The sequence below is a fragment of the Odocoileus virginianus genome, chromosome 12 (genome assembly GCF_023699985.2).
Source record: "Odocoileus virginianus isolate 20LAN1187 ecotype Illinois chromosome 12, Ovbor_1.2, whole genome shotgun sequence".
NCBI lineage: Eukaryota > Metazoa > Chordata > Mammalia > Artiodactyla > Cervidae > Odocoileus > Odocoileus virginianus.
Window position 1 is genome coordinate 17,037,805 of NC_069685.1, and position 22,796 is coordinate 17,060,600.

At 44.0% G+C, this 22,796-nt stretch overlaps 1 protein-coding gene and 1 pseudogene across 1 annotated transcript in view; one reads left to right on the forward strand and one right to left on the reverse strand.

Moving 5' to 3' along the window:
• The window catches only part of MGST2 (microsomal glutathione S-transferase 2), a 28,960-nt gene extending 12,522 nt beyond the window's left edge, over window positions 1-16,438 (reverse strand). The window contains exons 1-2 of the mRNA XM_020900621.2: window positions 16,247-16,438; window positions 10,745-10,844 (exon numbers count right to left, since the gene is read on the reverse strand). Coding sequence (XP_020756280.1) covers window positions 10,745-10,844; window positions 16,247-16,304 — 158 coding nt within the window. The 5' untranslated portion in view covers window positions 16,305-16,438. The remainder of the gene's footprint in view (window positions 1-10,744; window positions 10,845-16,246) is intronic.
• LOC110141666 (ribosomal biogenesis factor-like) lies at window positions 11,831-12,216 on the forward strand (annotated as a pseudogene).
• Window positions 16,439-22,796: the final 6,358 nt, after the last annotated feature.

Below are 22,796 nucleotides of genomic sequence, written 5' to 3' on the forward strand. Positions count from 1 at the left end.
AGCAGATTCCTTAGTGCGCCCCCTCAGTGTATATACATCACTTGGGAAATCTCTGGCCTAAAACACTTCTGAATATTTTTGCTGTTTGAGAGATTTCTCATGAACACTCAATGTGAATCTTTGCTTATGACAGACTTGTTCCTAGAAAAATGTGAACCATTTGCAAAGGGGAAAACTTGAACAGTCAAGAGAACACTTCTAATTCCATGCTTCCAATGTGTGTGTGTGTTAGTTATTCGGCGTGTCTGACTCTTTGCAACCCTGTGGACTGTAGTCCACCAGGCTCCTCTATCCGTGGGATTGTCCAGACAAGCTGACTGGAGTGGGTTGCCATGCCCTTCTCCAGGGTATCTTCCCAACCCAGGGAACAAACCCAGGTCTCCCACACTGTGGGCAGATTCTTTACCATCTGAATCACAAGGAAAGCCCTTATGTTTATAGTATTTTTATTTTTAAAAATAAAAAGCAGACAAGGCAAGGCAACTTAAAGGAGGCGTCCCTCCTTCAAGATTTTTGCTGCTCCTTTTTATCCTTCTTTTGTTTTGATGACTTGTTCTGAAACTCCAATAGGTTGCACACTGCCATAAGCTACTTGCACTATTAATAGATGATCCAGCCTTGATCTGCTGGCTTTTGACCCTGAGAACTGTTTGGATTTATTACACTGGCTGGGGAGGGTGGGGGTGGTCAGAGCAACAGGTCGATATGCTCAGAAAAGGCTTGGGAATGAGAGGTTGTCAGAGATATCTTTTTATCTAGATCCGTAACTATCTAAATTGTCCCTTGTCAAGTAACCATTGTTATGGGGACCCCAGAAGGAGACTGTTGCTGACGGCAGGAGGGCATGAATCCTACCAGCACTTCAGTGGTTCACTTAGCTGTGAAACAACATGGGGAGATGACGAAGTGAGGCTTGCATTTCATCCAAATTCTAGCTGCCTCTCCTCCCTTGGGGCTTCCCTTGTGGCTCAGCTGGTAAAGAGTCCACCTGCAATGCGAGAGACATGGGTTCGATCCCTGGGTTGGGAAGATCCCCTGGAGAAGGGAAAGGCTCCCCACAGTATTCTGGCCTGGAGAACTCCATGGACTGTATAATCCATGGGATCACAAAGAGTTGGACACGACTGAGCAACTTTCACTTTCTCTTCCCCTGACTGCCTGAGAATCTCCCAGCTTGTGGGACGGAAGCTGTTTGTCTGCTGGTGAGTGAGTGAGTGAGTGAAGTCGCTCAGTTGTGTCCGACTCTTTGGGACCCCATGGACTGTAGCCTACCAGGCTCCTCTGTCCATGAGATTCTCCAGGCAAGAATACTGGAGTGGGTTGCCATTTCCTTCTCCAGGGGATCTTCCCGACTCAGGGATCGAACTCGGGTCTCCTGCATTGCAGACAGACGCTTTAACCTCTGAGCCACCAGGGAAGCCGTTGTCTGCTGGTGATATGGAGTTTTGGGCTTCAGCATGTAAACTTTGGAAAGACACAAACATTTAGCCCGTACTATTGTCTGCTGGTAGTAGGGGCTAAATGTTTGTGTCTTTCCAAAGTTTACATGCTGAAGCCCAAAACCCCTAGGGCGCTGTATTTGAACTAAGAAAATAATTAAAGTTAGATGAGGTCCAAAGGTGGTATCCTGATTCAACGGGATTGCTGTTCTTATAAGAAGAAACACGAGAGAGCTCTCTGACACTGGCAGACTCTCCCCCTCTCACACATTCTCTCTCTAATAAAGGCCATGTGAGGACACGTCAAGCCAAGAGAGGAAAGCTCTCACCAGAAACAGAAGCAGCCAGAACCTCAATCTTAGACTTGCAGCCTCCAGAACTGTAAAAAATAAATACCTGTCACTGAAGCCACCCAGGCTGTGGCATTTTGTTTTACCGAGGCCCCAGGTGACAAATACACATAGGCTTTAGAGGAGGATGGAGTTTGAAAAGCGCCTCGTGTAGTCATTCTCTCATCTCGGAAATCTCAAGCCCTTTATAACTCAGTGGATAAGTACAGCTTGTGCTTTCAGCTGATGTCTAAGATCAGTACACTTCTAAGAAGGATGGAAGTGTGTTTACTGTCTATTATGTATCATCTTTGTCATTCCTACAAAAGAGCTGACTCATTACTAAAATCTTGCTGTTACAGAACATTTGAAAAATTAATATTTTGTGAATTTTCCTTTTTCCCATGGTTTTTAGACAAACATTATGGTCAATAATTTTAATTTCTAACAGGATTAGAATTCAAAGTGACTATAAAAAGTTAATAAAATGGCAAAAAAAAAAGAGAACTTTAACAGAGTATGAAAAGAATAATATTTCTAAAGACTTCTCAGGTTCATGATGATTGGGTTTACTCTTGTCTTATGGCCAGTTAATCTGGGAATAGGAACTTAATAATTCAGCATTTAAGCAAATAATGGTATATATAAGATGGAAATAAGAGGCAATTCTTCTGCGTTATGCAGAACTGATGGAATCATTGCTGGAATACTGCATACATTCCCAGGCTCCAGGTTTAGAAACAACATGAACATTTTTTCAGTCTAAAGAGCACAACCAAATATTTTAATGATTGAAAAAAAAGCTGAATTTGTGCTACCTAGCTTCAAAATATAGAAGATGAAAGACGTTTAATAATGATCCTGGAGTGTATGAAAAAGAATGAGGTTATCAGCAGCTGTTCTTCTCTTCCAGTGAGGATAGAATCAGAGGAAATATATTTAAATTACAAGATTAATTTATTATTTGGATCTACTTTTTAGATTTAGAAAAGCCTTTAATCTAAAGGGATCAAGGTGCTCAAATTAGACTAGATTTTTCTAAGCTTAGCAATAACATGAAGAAATGATCCTCAGTGAAATTATAGTTGCTATTTTCACAATTTCAAAGAATGTATTCTGGCAAAAGGCTGCAAAACTCTAGAGTCACCCCGAATGCTCTCCCTGGAGGAAGGAAAGAGGAAATGAAAGGGGTCTCTAGAGAAGGAGTTAGTAACTGGTCTAGTGACTCAGGTAAACTGGCTCCATAATAATCATCTCTACTTGACAAATATCCAATCTGAGGTGACCCTCGGACAGGAAACAGGCACTTCAGGGGTGGTCAGAGGAACCATGAAGTAGCTGCTATGAGATGTTTTCCAGTTCCACTCAAAGAAAGAATTAGTCATAATTCTTCTTGGCTACACTTAGGGCAAAGCAGCAAGAGGAAGAGTGGGAGAAAGGCAGCATTTCTGTTACTGACGAGGCCATGAGACCTTCACGGGAGACTGAAGGGGCTCAGTGCTTTGGTCCAGGAGCACCAGAAAAGAACGCGCATGCCCTCGTGGGGATCTGCAGAGCTCAAGGGAGCCTCCCCTGAGAAAGAGAACAGGTAGCCAAGTAGGCTTGGGAATGAACTGGTTACCCGAGGGGCTTCTGCCCTAACCACCTCAGATCAAAGCTGAAATGGCTTCACTAGCAATGAGACTACTCTTATCTGGTCAAGTTCATCCTAAACCTTAAAACCTAAGGCCAGAACTGGGCTAGTGCTCTGGAATATCCAAGAAGAAATTCAGGGAAGGGAGTAAGACCATTCTCGTTCACCCTTCCAAGAGAGCCCAAGACTATTGTTGTTGTTCAGTCGCCCGGTCATGTCCCACTCTTTGCGAACCCATGGACCGCAGCACATTACTGTGCCCGCAGTGGTATTTCATGGCTCCAAATCTCCCACCCCCACTCTAATATTGTCTATTATTTTTTGTTGTTGCTCAGTCGCTAAGTCATGTCCAGTGCTTTGTAACCCCAAGGACTGCAGCATGCCAGGCTCCCTGTCCTTCAATACTTCCCAGAGTTTGCCCACATTCATATCCATTGAGTCAGTGATACTACCTACCCATGGCATCCCCTGCTGCCCGCTTCTCCTTTTACCCTCAATCTTTCCCAGCATCAGGCTGCCAAAGTATTGGGGCTTAAGCATCAGTCCTTGCAATGAATATTCAGGGTTGATCTCCTTTATGATTGACTGATTTGATCTCCTTGCAGTCCAAGAGACTCTTAAGAGTCCACTCCAACACCATAATTCAAAAGCATCAGTTCTTCGGCACTCAGCCTTCTTTATGGTCCAACTTTCACATCCATACATGACTACTGGAAAAATCATAGGTTTGACTAGACGGACCTTTGTCAGCAAAGTGGTGTCTCTACTTTTAAATATGTCATTTAGGTCTGTCATAGCTTTCCTTCCAAGGAGCAAGCATCTTTTAATTTCATGGCTGCAGTCACTGTCTGCAGTGATTGGGAGCACAAGAAAATAAAATCTATCACTGCTTCCACTTTTTCTCCTTCTATTTGCTGTGATTATTTTTTAACCCCTCTCTGTTCTGCAATGATTAATCAAACAAAACACCTCTGACAAGGAAACTGAATTTGGATACTTATTTTGTAAACAGCAACTTATGAGAAATATTTGGAAATGGTGTCCAGCTTTTATTTCTAGGACAAGAGCAGTACAGACACAGAAAAGGAAGAAGAGAAAAATAACTTGAAAGAAAATCAAATTTGTGAAAACGATGTGAACAAACATAGAACCAGAAGTGGCCCAAGAATTTAACCTGCTAAAAATCCTACACTCCCCAACAGGAATTTCTCAGATCAGATCATGAAAGACAAAGTGGGAAGATGCAAGATTTCCTCCTGTGATCATTTTTATAAATAGAATCTCCCAAAATTCAAACATTAATATATTACTTTCAAAAATTTAGCCTATCCATATACTCTTACAAAGCTTCACTGGTGGGTCAGTTGGTAAAGAATCCACCTGTAATGCAAGAGACTGCCTGCAATGCAGGAGATCTGGGTTTGATCCCTGGGTTGGGAAGATCCCCTGGAGAAGGAAATGGCAACCGACTCCAGTATTCTTGCCTGGGAAATCCCATGGACAGAAGAGCCTGGTGGGCTACAGTCCCTGGGGTTGCAAGAACTAGACACGACTTAGCAACTAAACCACTACTGCTGCTGCTAAGTCGCTTCACTCGTGTCCGACTCTGTGCAATCCCATAGATGGCAGTCCACCAGGCTCCGCCGTCCCTGGGATTCTCCAGGCAAGGACACTACTACTATACTCTTATTATTTTTCTATGAATCAACTTTTTAAAATTTATTTACTTCTAATTGAAGGAAAAGTGCTTTATAATATATTGGTTTCTGCCATACATCTCAACTTCTTTTTTACTCAAACAAGTAAGGAAAAAATGAAATTGTTCCCATTTGTGGTAGTGATATAAGAATACCACTTTCTAAATAAAAGATAAGTATAAAAACAAATTAAGTATGAAATAATAAGTAATTGTATGAAAATAAAAGTTGTCAGATTCTCATTAGATGCTGTTAACTGCTTGAGATCCCCATGAACAGTATGAACAGGCAAAAAGATACGACACTGAAAGATGAACTCCCCAGGTCGGTAGGTACCCAATATGCTACTGGAGAAGAGTGGAGAAATAACTCCAGAAAGAATGAAGAGATGGAGCCAAAGTGAAAACAACGCCCAGTTGTGGATGTGACGGGTGATGAAAGTCAAGTCCGATGCTATAAAGAGCAATATTGCATAGGAACCTGGAATGTTAGGTCCATGAATCAAGGCAAATTGGAAGTGGTCAAACAGGAGATGGCAAGAGTGAACATCAACATTTTAGGAATCAGTGGACTAAAATGGACCAGAACAGGTGAATTTAACTCAGATGACCATTAGCCACACTAACTTCCTTGCTAACCCACCAGATACATTCCCACTTAGAGGCTTTGCATTGGCTATTTTTTCTGTCTCAGAAGCATCTCCCCTACATGTTGACATGACTAACTCCTTCATGTGCTTAAGTCTTTGCTCAAGTAACACCTTATCCATCGGCTCTACACTGACCACCCTATTCAAATTGCAACCCACCCCAGCAACCCACACCCATGTGCTCATGTGATGCTTTTTCTTGTATTTCTTAACACTTAGCACTCTCTTGCACAACATATTCTTTTCTTAAGTTACTATCTCTTTATTGTTTATTTTCTGTCTTCCTTGGCTATAAGATAAACTTCAAAAGGGCAAGGGCCTTTGTCTGAGTATCATATCCCAAGCTACTAAAATAGTACCTAATACATAGAGGTGCTCGAAAGATACTTAATGAACGAATAGCAAATAAAAATTAAAGACAATAGCTGGAATAGACAGAAGGAACTTGGAAGAAACAGTAATGATAAAGGAAAAAAATTTTAAACAATATCATTAAAATCCTCAGATATAAGAGAATAAACTGCATCTATGAAACAAGAAAGGAATGATGTGACTGCGATAAGAACTAAAGGTCAAAGGACAAAAATTAATTCTTAAGAATTAAATTCATATGTGAATTTTTGTTTAAAAAAGTCAATTAAGAGTTGGAAGTTCAAGGAATTCCCAGAAAGAATAAAAGCACAAGAAGATGAAAAACTCAAGATAAAAGAAGACTAAAGGAACAGTCCAGGAGGTCAGCTTACAACTTATATATATTTTAAGAATGAAAGAATGGAGAAAAGAAGACAAAATTTAGGGGTAAATAATATAGAAGAATATTCAAGAACAGAAGGGCATGAGTTTTCAGGCTATAAAAAGTCTCCTCTAGGGTTCAGCATAAGGGCTTCCCTAGTGGATCAAATGGTAAAGAATCTGCCTGCGATGCAGGAGACTGGGGTTCAAGCTCTGGGTTGGGAAGATCCTCTGGAGAAGGGAATGGCTACCCACTCCAGTATTCTTCCCTGGAGAATTCCATGGACAGAGGAGCCTGGCGGGCTACAGTCCATGGGATCACAAAGAGTCGGACATGACTGAGTGACTTAACTGTGAAGAAAAATACCTCTGGCTGAGTCAGCACAGCACCGTAACATCTCAGGACAGGGATCAGGCCAAGACCCTCAAGCTTCTGCAGTTTCCAAACAAAGGATCAGAACAGCACAGAACACCTTGACAACAGCAGTGGAAATCAGATAACAATGAAACAAGGTTTTTAAAATTCTGAGGGTAAGGATTTTTTTTTTTAAGGTAAGGATATTTAACATCGAAATATATGCCTAACAAAGTCCATCAATCAACTATGAGGCAGAATAAAGGCATATTTAGAAATGTCAAGACCTACCATTCCCCTTCTCTCAGAAAGTGCCTAAAGGGTATACTCCACCAAAATGAGAAATAAAAAATAAATAGCCTAACAGGAAATCCAGGAAACGGGGGATCCAGATCAGTAGTGTGCGTGCTAAGTCAATTTAGTCGTGTCTGACTCAGCGACTCTACAGACTGTAACCTGCCAGGCTCCTGCGTCCATGGGATTCTCCAGGCAAGAATACTAGAGTGGGTTGCCATGTCCTCCTCCAGGGGATCTTCCCAACCCAGGGAAGAACCAGTGTCTCTTACATCTCTTGCATTGGCAGGCAGGTTCTTTATCACTCACGCCACCTGGGAAGCCCCCAAATCAGTAGAGTACAAGGGAAATTCCTAGGACAATGACAGGAAATCCTGGGATAACAGCTATGTAACAGACCTAAAGTGTAACCTCCAGATTGGAGCAGAAAAATGGAAGATTCTAGCAGAAATGACTCCAAGCATAAATTAAGCACAAATGACTCAAAAAAAAAAAAAAAAACCTCCAAGGTATTACTTAATGTATTTAAATGTATTAGAGGAGATTTTCAGCTCTGCTAAAGATATGGAGATGAAACTAAGCAAGCAAATAAAGAGGCAGATATTAACCCCACATAAACAAAAAACTACACAAGAAGGAAAGGTAATCATAGTAAACTACTTGATTCAGCTTTGAACATTATTTACTTAATCACAATAACATAAACATTGACTATTGATTTAACCTGATGAAGTGATATAACTTTACAGGAAGGATGAAGTGAGGAAAAGAAACAGAGGAGCATGAAATTTTTTATTCCATAAAAGGAAATCAATTGTTAATGTCTAAAATTTCTGAGTCAATAAATAGCAGTGAACACATAGCATTCAGAAATATGGAAATACATACCAAAAGTAGTTAAAAAAAAAAAAAGGAGTGCCAATGGCTGCCTCTGAGGATGGATGGGGATAAGGAGAATTATTTGTTGTTATAAGGTTTGTGATATTCAAGCTGGTTTTAGAAAAGGCAGAGGAACCAGAGATCAAATTGCAAACATCCGCTGGATCATCAAAAAAGCAAGAAAGTTCCAGAAAAACATATATTTCTGCTTTATTGACTATGCCAAAGCATTTGACTGTGTGGATCACAATAAACTGTGAAAAATCCTGAAGGAGATGGGAATACTAGACCACCTGACCTGCCTCTTAAGAAACCTGGTCAGGAAGCAACAGTTAGAAGTGGACATGGAATAACAGACTGGTTCCAAATAGGAAAAGGAGTACGTCAAGGCTGTATACTGTCACCCTGCTTACTTAACTTATATGCAGACTACATCATGAGAAATGCTGGGCTGGAGGAAGCACAAGCTGGAATTAAGATTGCTGGGAGAAATATCAATAACCTCAGATATGCTGATGACACCACCCTTATGGTAGAAAGTGAAGAAGAACTAAATAGCCTCTTGATGAAAGTGAAAGAGGAGGGTGAAAAAGTTGGCTTAAAGCTCAACATTCAGAAAACTAAGATCATGGCATCCAGTCCCATCACTTCATGGCAAATAGATGGGGAAACAGTGGCTGACTTTATTTTGGGGGGGCTCCAAAATCACTGCAGATGGTGACTGCAGCCATGAAATTAAAAGATGCTTACTCCTTGGAAGGAAAGTTATGACCAACCTAGACAGCAGATTAAAAAGCAGAGACATTACTTTGTCAATAAAGGTCCATCTAGTCAAGGCTATGCTTTTTCCAGTGGTCATGGATGTGAGAGTTGGACTATAAAGAAAGTTGAGCACAGAAGAATTGATGCTTTTGAACTGTGGTGTTGGAGAAGACTCTTTGAGAGTCCCTTGGACTGCAAGGAGATCCAACCAGTCCATCCTGAAGCAGATCAGTCCTGGGTGTTCATTGGAAGAACTGATGTTGAAGCTGAAACTCCAATACTTTGGCCACCTGATGTGAAGAGCCGACTCATTTGAAAAGACCCTGATGCTGGGAAAGATTGAGGGCAGGAGGAGAAGGAGATGACAGAGGATGAGATGGTTGGATGGCATCACCAACTCAATGGACATGAGTTTGGGTAAATTGTGGCAGTTGGTGATGGATAGGGAAGCCTGGCGTTCTGTGGTTCATGGGGTCACATAGAGTCGGACACGACTGAGTGACTAAACTGAACTGATAAGGTTTGTAACCTCACTTTGTTTTCAGACTACAAACATATATTACCTTGCTAAAAAAATAAATATTACTTTTGGGATGTGGGACATATCACCAAATCAATACTCTCCACTTGATATAAAGATTCAAAAGTTAAAAAAATAATAATAAAGATTCAAAGGTAATGGAAATGACTTCCTTATCATGTGTTTCAATGTTATTTAAAATCATACCTTGGGTATAAAGTTTCAGCCATGTTAGATTAATAACTCTAAAAATCTACAGTTGTACACCATTGTACTTCTAGTCAACAGTAATATACTATCTACTCAACATTTTGCTAACAGGGTAGAGCTCATGTTACACATTCTTACCACATTAAAAAAAAAATTTAAGCATGTCTATGCACCTCTTATACTACCAGTGGTATTCATCATATTTTAAGCCTAGGAAATAGTGTGTACAATGCTTGTTGGAGCAATTTGATGGACAAGAGACCAATGTTGTCAGCTCAAAAGCCAAATCTGACCCAAACTGATTCAAGAAACAATAAAAAGCCTGAATAATTCCATAATCATTATATAAATCAAATCTCATAGTTTAAATTTTTTTCACACAAAAGAATCAGGTCTAGATCATTTTATAGGCAAACTCTAACAACTTTGAAGAAACACACTCTTCCATTCTGACTCAAATTCTTTGATAAAATAATTCTCTCATTCATTCTGTGAGACTAATATAATCTTTATAATCTTGATATCAAAATGAGCAAGGACCATACAAAAAAAAAAGAAAAATTATAGTCTAATCTCACTTATAAACAAAGTTGAAAATTCCCAAAGTATTAACAAAGGAATCAAGCAATGCATAAATGGTGACATGTGCAACATTTTTAAAAGCACTTGGTTGGGGGAATTAAATATAAAGGGAGACCTAGCATCTTGCATCAGGCAGTCATGGTGGAACATTCTGTGTGGATCTGAAAACAAGGAGCACAAGATGATCTTTAAAAAAAAATACTAGGAATACAATGAAATAGCTTCCTTATTATTGCAGGTTTCTGGGTTTAGGAAATGGTCCATTGGCAGAGGATAATACTGACTTGCCTCTGTTTCAAAGTGGATAAGAAGAAATAAAGATTTTAGATAGAAAAGGGACAGCATAACTAATCCAACATGAGGCTGCTGAACTCTCAGGGGGACCCCTCCAGGCTCTTGGCCCAAACTGCCATGTTTAGAAACATATAGCAGTCCCTCTTCCAAGATTCCAGCCTTTTCCATGAATGGATCAGCTCAATTTGTCCCACGGGTGGGTAGAAACTCCATGCACTGACTACTTCAAGCCTCAAGGATCCTGAGAAGGGTCTTGGCCATAAAGAGTAGCTTGTTATAATGGCATATCTTTTCTGTGCATCTCTCCCCTAATTAGGAATTTTATGTATGTGGCTGGTCCATATTCCGGAAGGGAGAAACATTACTCACTGTGCACGAAATATTCTCTCAAAATCTGGTGACCCAGAGACTGCTGGGGGCGTAACTTTGTATTTCGATCTTGCCTTTCCTACCTGCATAGCAAAGTAACCTGCAAGTAAAAAGGAATGAACGTTAAAAATGCGGCACATCATTACTCATTAGTAAAATGCACGACATACCTATTAAAATGTCAAAAATTTTAAAAGTTGGATCATACCAACTGAAAAAGACAGACAGATAAGGATACAAAAACAACTGAAATCCTCATACATCACTGGCGGGAATGTAAAATGGTACAACTGCCTTGGAAAACCATCTAGAATTTTTTAGTTAGACATAGATTGAACATATGATTCAGTCAGTCCACAACTTGACATTTTCCCAAGAGAAATGAAATCATATGTCCATAGAAACACTTGTACACAGTAATAGCTAAAAATCAGGAACAACTTGCTGCCGGTTAACTTTATACATCAACAAGGCTACATAACCATGGTGCCCAGTTGTTTGGTCAACACCAGTCCAGATATTGCTGTGAAGATAATTTTTCAGAGGTGATGAACATTTACATCAGTAGACTTTGAATAAAACAAATTATCCTGCCTATTGGCATGGGCCTTACCCATTCAGTTAAAGGCCCTAAGGGAAAAGCTTGAGGTCCCCCAAAGAGGAAGAGACTTTTGCCTTCCTTTGGACCAAGTCTGCAACATCAGTTCTTTTTTTTTTCTGCCACACCATGTGGTGTGTGGGATCTTAGTTCCCCGAGCAGGAATCAAACCCATGTCCCCTGCATTGGAGCATGGATTCTTAACTACTGGACCACCAGGGAAGTCCCAGCAACATCAGTTTTTGTTGTAATTTCCAATCTTGCAACAGACCCTGCAAATTTCAGACTTTCCAGCCCCAACAGTTATAAGAGCCAATCTTTTAAAGCAGATGTGTGAGAGTGTGTATGTGTATCCTATTGGTTCTGTTTCTCTGGAGAACCCTGACTAACATAAATGTCTATCAACAAGTGAGTGGATAAACAATTTGTGGTGTATCCATACAAGATACTACTCAACAATAAAAAGTAATGAATAACTAATAAACAACATGGGTGAATCTCAGAACAGTATGCAGAATGAGGCCCGTGCAGATGGCGTCACCTGGAACTTGAGCAGCTGCGCGAGAATCAGAGGCCGAGGACAAACCAAGAGAGCAGGAGTCCAGGCGTGTGCTCCACATAGTCAACCAAAAATCTTTCAGGTTAAAGATAAAGCGAAACTAGCTACCAATGATCTTAAGGAGAGAAACACTGTGAATGATGAAAAAGTTAACAGAGTGAATACAGCTTTTGTGGATATACGAAAGGAAGCTACACACACGTCTCAAAGGGCCTTCCTCTTGAACCTCTGCAGAAACAGCTGATTCCTCAGCAAGGTCATGAAAGCAAACCAGTTAATGTTGATGAAGCTACAAGTTTGATGGCGCAAGTGTAATACACTGGTGATGCATCAAATTCCCTCAAATGACCAATAATTTAAATGTTTTATACCCAAAAAACTATGCTGAATGAAAGAGGCAAGCCCCTTCCCCCTCAAAAAAAAGGTACTACTGTATAAGATTATTTGCACAAAATTCTCAGAAATGCAAGTGAATTTGCAGTGACATAGAGCAGGTCAGTAATTGCCTGGAGATGAGGAGGGCGGGAGGTGAGGGGGGTCACAAGAAAACTTGGGGATGATGGTTCCCTATATGACTCAGTTTCCCTATTATGAAATAATTATGATTTTCTCATCCTTCATTTGCTGCATGGAAAATACATTAGATTATCAAGCCCTGATGCCTGGAATCACCTGCTTCTGACGATCAGTTCTATAACCTTCTTTCCTTTAGACCTACACTTCCTCCTTGTCGACAGTTATCACCACTTGTCCTCTCTCTCTTTCTTTACCCCTGAACTAACTTCTGGGGTCTCTTTATTTCTCTTCAAATTATTTCCTCCAGTTTCACCTTCTTACCAGTTCTCTCCAACACTACACTGGCCCCCCTTACTTCAGTACCTCAATATCCATTTCCTACTTGCTCATGTTTTAAAAATAATTTCCTTTTCCACACCAAGTGTGCAGCTCCAGTGTCTCACTGTGTGACAGGCTTAGGGACAATGTGCTTCCCCCTGACACATGGTACAACCTCCTCTCCTACAAGGAGTCAGTAAATATTGGACCTGGTCAAGTAAGGTTCTCACAGCTGGTCACACCCTTCCCCTTCATTCCCCTCGGAATTACCTTACAGCTTCTAAGTCCTGACAGCCCTGCAAATAAAGGAGAAGGCAATGGCACCCCACTCCAGTACTCTTGCCTGGAAAATCCCATGGATGGAGGAGCCTGGTGGGCTGCAGTCCATGGGGTCACAAAGAGTTGGACACGACTGAGCGACTTCACTCTCACTTTTCTGCATTGGAGAAGGCAATGGCAACCCACTCCAGTGTTCTTGCCTGGAGAATCCCAGGGACGGGGGAGCCTGGTGGGCTGCCGCCTATGGGGTCGCACAGAGTCGGACACGACTGAAGTGACTTAGCAGCGGGATTTAAAACCTATAGCTGAACATCTAAGTGTGTATACACTTAGGACTGGCATCTTTCTCATTCAAACTGTAGTCATATCACTGAAGTCTAGGAGAGCAGAGTGAAAATAAGAGTGGGATTGGGCATTAATGGTTTCTGACTCTGGGCTAAGCCTTGTCAAGGCATCATAAATCTGGAGGGACTAATGGCTCACAGCATCAGCTGGAAATGTCTATGGAGGGGAAAACTGAGATTTGGCCATCCTGGACCTCGTTACTGTTGCTTTTAACTCGGTCCACAGCCTCAGAGAAAACAGGAGTCAAGGCTCTTTGTTTCCACGTGTAAAATGGAAACAAAGAAAGTGAGCTTCTAGATTTATATATCGGCAATCGTTTCCCTATGGGCTTCCCTGGTGGCTCAAAAGGTAAAGAATCTGCCTGCAATGTGGGAGACCTGAAGTCGATCCCTGGGTTGGGAAGATCCCCTGGAGGAGGGCATGGCAACCCACTCCAGTATTCTTGCCTGGAGAATCACCATGGACAGAGGAGCCTGGTGGGCTACAGTCATGGGGTTGAAAAACCCCGTCCACCCTCAGGAAGGAGGACCCCATAGCACCAGCTCCAGTCCCAGGGGGCTCTCATGTCAGGGCCTTCAGAGAGACCATGGCTGTCACTGAGCAACATGACGAGGGTGAAAAGGCTATTTCACCCCCTTTTCCGGAGCGCTTCCTTTTTATTTCCCTTCCTGTGAGTTGTTTAAAAACTACTTGAAAATGAGCTCCTTTGGCTTTGACTGTCTTTTCCCTTCCCTCGCTCTCTCCAGGGTGACACATGTGTGCTGGGGAAAGTGAATCAAGACCTCTCGTCCTGCCCTGCCAGCCGCAGCTGGACTTCTTCACCGCACGGCTGCCTCTCGATCCAGCAGAAACTCCTCTCTTTGGGGAAGCAGCCAAGGGAAATGACCACGCTGAGTGCCAACGCTGGACCAAGCACCCTGGTGGCACCCCCTCCCAGGGTCCTGGCTAACCTTCTTTGCTGAAGACCCTGAAGAACAGAATTTCCTGGCCAAGGGCACCCAGCTTGTCAGTGGCTGGGCCAGAGGTTGTGAGTCTGTCTGTGTCCAAGCCTCGCGCTGCTTCAGCTACAGCCCAGTGCTGTCCATCTCCATAAACACCAGGCTTCAGCTAAGCAGTGAGTTCTGGTTCTTCATGCCAACTCCCTCTCTCCCTTCCTCCTTGTTCTCCCTCCCACCCCTCTCCACTTGTCCACCGTCATTAAACATTCCCGGTCCACCACCCACCACCACTGGCCCGGTCTCCTCTTCCCAGCCCAGCTGCCTGAACGTCACACTGCAATTCACGCTGTTCCTGGCACCCGCCAGCAAACAGAGCCTCTCTGTGGGGAAGGCAGAGGCTGAGTCAGCCTGGGGACACGCATGGACCTGCCTCGGGGCCCTCTTCAGGGCCGGGACCTGGGCACACGCGGGGTGGATAGTGCCTATGTGTGGGTCTACGTGAACCAGAGCTTCAGACCTAAGTGATGCTCAGTTGGCAATAAGCATTCTACTTTACTGTAGAAAAGAGGTCAATCAAACCACAAACTGTGTGTCTTAAAGTATAATGTTCTCATAAATTCACAAAAACAGACTCGCTGGCAGGTTTTCCTGTTGGGTGTGCGTGCAGGCTGGACTCAGTCCTAAACCCTTGTGCCTCTGGAGCTCAGGGCCGAGCAGTCCACAGCTCCGCCCCGTTTCCTGGTTCAAGCACACTGGGGAAAATTAACAAAGGTGCACTTGATAAAAAAAGTCTTGCTCGCCAAGGCTCAGACACTTTCCCCCAGTTTGCATGCTAAGGAAACATGTGCCTAAAATAATAGGAATTGAGCAAAAGTGACCCCAGAGGAGAAAAAGCCTCTATTCAAGCAGGCAATCAGGATACTGAATAATCCTAATGGGAAGGCGCTTTAAAATTTAGAATGAACTGCTTAATCTGAAGCTCATATTTTTGCAGGAACTTTTTTTGTGTGTGTACCTGATAATCATACCTGCCCTAGGCAGCTTATTTAGGAAACACAGGGCTCAAGAAATCACAGCCATGATTTGTAAGCAAGGTGCAATGTTCCCTTTGGAACACTCCTAATTAATATTTACAGCCCACTTGGCCCAGGTTCAGTCAAAGAGAGCTGTGGGTTGTAACCACAGATGATGCAGACTCTCTGGGCTTGGAGAGCCCACCATGGCCCCGTAGGGAGAGCTTAGAGAGAACCAGCCCCCAGAATGTTCTACATCTTTGCCGTCTCCTGGTGCCCCTGAGAGCTCTGCAGAGCCCACAGGCCCCCAGCAAGTGAGTACCAACCCCAAACACGTCCCGGTCCCTCTAACACACACACACAGACACACACACACAGACACACACACACACAGACACACACACACACACACACACACACACCAGGATGCTTACAAACCCCAAACCCTCCCCTCTCCAACACACACACACACCAGGACACTTACAGACCCAAACCCTCCCCCCTCACTGTAACACACACATACACACACACCAGGACGCTTACAAACTCCAAACACTTCCCTGTCCCTCTAACACACACACACACACACACACACACACACACACACACACACCAGGACACTTACAAACTCCAAAGCCTCCCCACTTCCTCTAACACACACACACAAACACACACACAGCCCAGGATGCTTACAAACCCCGAACCCTCCCCCCCCAACACACACACACACCAGGACACTTACAAACCCCAAACCCTCCCCACTCCCTGTAACACACACACACACACACACAGGGACGCTTACAAACCCCAAACCCTCCCCGCTCCCTGTAACACACGCTCACACACACACACACACACACACGGACGCTTACAAACCCCAAACCCTCCCCCCTCCCTGTAACACACGCTCACACACACACCCCCCAGAACGCTTACTTTGCTGACAGGCTGAGAGGACAGAGAGTGCAGCCAGCAATATCGAATTCCCTGCCATCTTTCCCAGGGAATGTTCTGGTTCACAGAACTATTTGCAGAATAGTTCCTGTTGGAGGAAGAGCGACTTTTGATTTTGCAACGCTGACCTGCCTTATAGGGTCAGCTGAGCTGAGAAAGGAAGAAAAAAAAAGGAGGTTCAAACTGGCGGCGTGACCTTTGCTCTGGAAGAGGAATCAGGAAGGCAGGCGGGCCCAGGCTGTCAATCAAAGATCAAAGATCTTCGCCTGGATCTGGCGCTGCTTCCCAAACCTGCTTCCTGTCCCCTGAGCTCCGACCTCTGCCTTTAGCCCTCAAGCAGCAGCAGCAGTACCCTGCAGTCAAACCACCTTCTCAGCCAGCTCAAAAACAATTCCCAGTCCCTCTCTTTCAACCTCTGGGTCGCTTAGTCCCCTCCCTGGATCCAAGGCCTTCCTAAGATCTTTCACACCTCCTGTGGAAAAAGAGAGCAGGTGGAAGATTTTATTTAATCCCATTGAGATTTACACAGTAATTTAAACTGATTGTAACTTTATTCCTTAGTAAATGACAGATCCAGGATTTGAACTCACGCGCAGTTTCCCAAGGTGGCCTGAGCCCTGAACCAGGCTGCCTCCCACTGTCACCTCAACTCTCCCGTGATCATGCTGACCCTAAAATTTTTTGTTATAATTGACATATAGCATTATTAGTTTCTGATGTATAACATAATGATTTGATACATGTGTATATTGCAAAATTATCTCCATAATAAGTTTTAGGTTCAGTTCAGTCACTCAGTCGTGTCTGACTCTTTGCGACCCCATGGGCTGCAGCATGTCAGGCTTCCCTGTCCATCATCTACTCCCAGAGCTTGCTCAAACTCACGTCCATAGTCAGTGATGCCACCCAACCATCTCATCCTCTGTCGTCTGCTCCTCTTCCCACCTTCAATCTTTCCCAGCATCAGGATTTTTACAAATGAGTCTGTTCTTTGTATCAGGTGGCCAGAGTTTTGGAGTTTCATAGGTTAGCGTCCATTATGTTGAAACCTCACAACTCAGACTGGGACTTGAATCCCCTGTCTTTTCATTGGGCTCACACACCTGGTCTCAGGACTTTAATGAAGCTCAGGTTCTTTGTGTCTTATTGCAGAAAGAATTCAGGGAGAGATAAAATGATAGGTAAGAAGTGGAATCATTTAGACATCTCATGGTCAGTATGCAGTCCATTTCAGAAGATGAGAACGGCCTTGGGAGAAACACACTCAATCGTGAAAGTGTGGGCCATCTCAGAAGACGAGAGGCCCTGAAACACGGAGTGATTAGTTTCCATGGGTTGGGTAATTTCATAGGCTCGTGAGTGAGAGGATTATTCCAACTGTCTTGAAGGAACTGGGTCAGAACCCATTTTTGGCCTTTTATGGTTTCCTTAGAACTGTCATGGCACTGGTGGGCATTTAGCATATGTAATGTACTACAATGAGCATATAATTGAGGCTCAAGGTCTATAATTCCCCTACATACAAACCTTCAAGTTGGGAACGTTCAAACATGAGAACATGGAGCTTACTAATAAAGACCCGACGGAATTGGAGGCCGAGAGAAGAGAGACAAGAGCAAGAAGAAGGAGCAGAAGAACCAAAGAGATTCCTGAGGCAGGGAAGGGAAAGGAGAATTATTTTGCTTGAGGAGGTGTCTTTAGTTCCTGAGGCACAGACCTGAAGGGACAGCAGTGCACGAAGGTCTCAGCAGCTGCTCAGAGTGCGATCCGCTGCTCCTGTGTCATCTATGATGAGCGATAAGAGCTACTGCCCAGACATCACTGGGCCATTTTCCCAAGAGAGTAGATACGGTCAAACCCAGCAAGGACCCAGGGCCTGTGCCATCAACATCAGGTGTGAATGAAATTGCCGCCTGCCCTCCGTCTCCAATTGCTGACGACCCTCCAGCTCTACCATCTCCCACCCCTTCTCCCTCCTCCAGTCAGTAACCCTCGCCTGCTCACTCGACGCCAGCCCCTCTGTACCAGCTGTTGCTCTGTACTACTGGATTTTTTGAGTTTTTGAGTAAGATTTAAAATATTTTATTTTTTGTGTGTTTTTTATGTATTATTTGTATGAAAAGTATTATCAACCTATTACAGTGCAGCATCATATAACTGATTGTGTTAGGTACCTAGACCAGCTCTGTTGGACTTACAAACAAATTGGACTTACGAACGCATTCTCAGAATAGAAACTTGTCACATATAAAGGACTTACTGCACTGGAAGTCAAATCTTCTGCCATGTTGGGCCTCGTTGGTTCTAATCAGCTTCTGCGTATCCAATGGCTATGTTGTTTTACTAAAGATTATTCCCTGCCCCCTTCCCTCCTGCTTCAGCCTCACATAATTACAATTTTTTCTTGTGCTGAGAACTTTTATAGTCTACTTTCTTAGCAACTTTCAAATATACAGTACATAATTGTTACCTATAGTCATCATTCTGTCCATTGCATCCCCCAGGACTTATTTATGTTATCACTGGAAGTTTGTACCACTAGGATATACATTCTGAGAAGGAAAAGGGCCCTTGAGGGTACAAGTAGGTCAATATTTTTATACAGTAAACACAGTACCCACCGTCTCCACGCCAGTCCAGGGCCTCTCCATCACCAGAGCAACATCCCACACCACCCGCTAGAGCTGTCCTTCCACAACTGGTGGCTTCTTCTGCAGAAGCTATTCATCACAGCTCCTCCTCTCTGTCAACACAATTATTTTATTCTTTTTTTATAAATATGTTTTAAACATTTACTTATTATTTATTTGGCTGCACCTGGTCTTAGCTGTGGCATGCAGGACCTTAAGTTGCCACATGTGGACTCTTAGTTGCAGTGTGTGCAATCTAGCTTGTTGACCAGGAATCGAACCCAGGTCCCTTGCATTGGGAGCATGAAGTCTTAGCCACTGGATCGCCAGGGAAGTCGCTTGTTTTGCTCTTTATAAAGATTCAGCTTCCCTATTAGTCGCCCATAAAAAGGAACACATTTGAGTTAGTTGTAGTGACGTGGATGAACCCTAGAGCCTATTACACAGAGTGAAGTAAGTCAGAAAGAGAAAAATAAATATCGGACATTAATGCATATTATGGAATCTTGACAGATGAAGTACTTAAAAACAGCACATGGTGGGTTCCTGCCGGCATTAGAGCCGGCCTTCTCTGCTACCAATAGGCCCTCAGCAGAGACAGAAAACGTACCAGCATCCCACGGATGCCCAGAAACAGAATTATCACAATTATCAAGGATCATAATACTCCTGACAGAAAACCAGACCCGGTAAGGATTTCCATGTGCTTGATGTTTATTACATTCTCTTGCTGAAAGTCCTGACTGATTGAAAACATCCATAACAACTCAGCAATTCTTGAAAGCTCAGATAAACCACACTAGAGAAGTTATGCCCCAACCTACACTTGGCAAACACCTAGGGAACTGTAGCAGTCCTGCAAAACATTTTCTCCCCCTTCAGAAGCCGGAGACTCCGCTCTGTGGCCCTGGGTGTGGAAACCAAGCTACAGAGGGCCGGGCGTTTCCCCGTCGAGGAGACCTTTGCCCTGGGATGGGCAGGGCGCGGGCAGAGGTTTACAGTCCCTTACATCAAGCCTGGGGCAGAAACTGCCAGCTATCCAGCACCTGGATGTCCCATCCCGGCTCAAACACAGAGACAAAAAGGGAGCAGAAAGGAGAGGAAGCTAAAGACCAGTCCCCAGGGTTGTGCAGTGAAAAGAAGACAAACTTTGAGCTAGTGATCTAGGCTCACGTCCCTGTATGGTGTTGGTGAGTTGCTAAAGGTTCCCCAACCTGTTTTCTCAAAGGGAAACAATAGGCCCAGCCACACAGGTCCCTTACACCACGTAACAAAATAATGTGCAGGAAGCAAACAGTTTAGAACCTGGCACGTGGTAGGGCGCCCATGAGGTCTCTCTGGCATCCCCCCATGCCCTCAGGCGTGGTGGACTCACAAGAGACAAGATCTATTTGTCGGGAAGGCTTGGGTACAAAGCAGCGATGATCACAGAATACTGATCCCGCGATCAGTATTATAATTATATAATATCAGTATTATAATTTCCCAGAAGAATGGAAACAGCACTTGAATTGCTTCAAAAACAGCTTTTGACAGTAACAGGAGGTCTGAACCTGAGTTGTCTTAATTTTCCATAAAGCTTCGGAAAGGATAAAGTAACGCAGAATTCAGAGACTGGGGAGGAGAATTGGAAATTCCCACAGACAATCCCCAGCACAGGCAGCCCTCCACACACACACACACTCACGCCCTACACACACACATATTCATAAATACACACTAACACACACGTATAATCACAGACTCATATATACCCATGCACAGTCACACACATGCGCATTCTACCCTCATGTCCCCAAAGGGGATTTGTAAACTGAGTGTTTGGACCCCAGGACACACATGCTCACAAAAACAGCAAGTGGCATTGTTTTCACGTGGCTGCAAGTTAAAGAAAAATTTAACCCATAAATGAAAATTTTAACCTATAAGCCAAAATGTTAACCCATGCTGCATATGGCAACTGAATAACAACCACAGAAGGAACTAACATTTTTCATTTGTCTCTTTTGTTTAATAATTATTAATTAAAAAAAAAACTAAGCCGTATTCGAAATGAAGTATGTTTAAAAAGGGCTGTTGGCATAAACTCCCTGCCCCACCCCATGGAGAGGAGTCAGGCTCCCTGTGGGCTCAGAGCTGGGTTCATCAACTTGCTGGGAGCGGAGCAGCAGGAGGCAGGGGGGCCCTGGGCCCAGACGGCTGGTGTGGGCCTCAGTGTGATAGGGGCTCTGATGTCCTCCATCCCAGATCCCCATTGCACTCAACAGAAAGGAAGTTTTGAGCAGGTGCCAGCCCCGCTGTAGAACTGTGTCTTAATTACTCTTAACTTACTCTGCTTAGTCAGCAATGAAGCGCATGTCTTGTTGCCATTTTTCAGATGGAGAAACTGAGGCTCAGGGGTGAGTGACTTGCTCAGGGTCAGCACATCCCCCAGTCCTGTTGCTCCCAAAGCCTGTGTACTTCACTTTGCCTGCACACTGGAATCACCTGGGGGTCATTAAAAATACTGGCCCTTAGCTGCCCCCTCACACAGCGATTCTGATTTGATTGGTCTCTGGTTTGTCCTAGGCACCTGAACTTTACATCTATATATATTCTACTATATAATTTATTTATTTGGCTGCACCAGGTCTTAGTTGTGGCACTCGGGATCTTCAATCTTCATTGCAGCATGCAGGATCTTTCAGTGGGCATGCCAACTCTTAGTTGCAGCATGTGGGATCTAGCTCCCAGACCAGGGATCAAACCCAGACCCCCCTGCATTGGAAGCCTGGAGTCTTAGCCACTGGACCACCAGGGAAGTCCTGTGCCTGAACTTTTCAAAAGCTCCCCAGATGATTCCAGTGCACAGCCAAGATGGAGAACCATGGTCTTAAACACTGTGGTCCTTACCACCCACTACCATCACCTAAGGTGATACGAACATGCAGATTTCTAGGCTTCAGCCAGGATCCATTATTGAGCATGGATTTCATGTTGGTTAAGCATGCCTGGCCTCGCATACTTTACACAATACTGCTACGAGGTTGTAAATTATTCTCTGTTCACAGATAAGTACACTGACACCCAGAGAGCTTTAAGAACTGGTCTCATTGCCCCATCTCACTGCCTTCTAAAGAGGAATGACCACACCACCTCTTGGAGTGGGCCTGGGGGAGTGAACAACCTGGGGGAAGCCAAAGTGAGCGTCCTTGGAGCCCAGGAAGGAAGAGGAACTGGAAGGATCTGGATTGGCAAGAGGGAAGAGGTGAGGGTGGGGGGACAGGGCCTCAAGGTGCAGCCCAGGAGAAACGGAGGGAGATTTCCACTAGAGGAACTTCTGGGGTGCCTGGGTGGATGAAGGAGGAAAGACAGACACAGGAGAAAAATCCAGGCTGAGATGGGGGAGAAGGGGTATTCCTAGCAGAGAGCAGTCTGGCCGGAGCCTGTGTCTCAGCTAATTCCTCACCAGGTCCATCGGTTTTGTTGTTTAGTCACTAACTCGTGTCTGACTCTCTTTCACCCCCATGGACTGCAGCCCACTGTGCTCTTCTGTCCGTGGGATTCTCCAGGCAAGAATACTGGAGTGGGTTGCCATTTCCGCCTCCAGGGGATCTTCCCGACCCAGGGATCGAACCCATGTTTCCTGCATTGGCAGGAGAGTTCTTTATCACAGAGCCATCACAGGTCCACCAGTGTTTGCCGGCTAACTGGTTTTGATGTTCATTGAGACTTGGCAGTTCTCACCTCAGAATCACCAAGGGCGCTTTTGAAATAGACACAAATGGAACTGAGAAATTTCTCAGACTCGGTGACAGCAGCACGGCCAGCTACAGCCTCCAAGAAATTACTGAGATTTCTACACATGAGCAGAGGAAGGTTCACCCCCTCTGAACTAAAAGCATTAGGCATTTCTCTGCAGC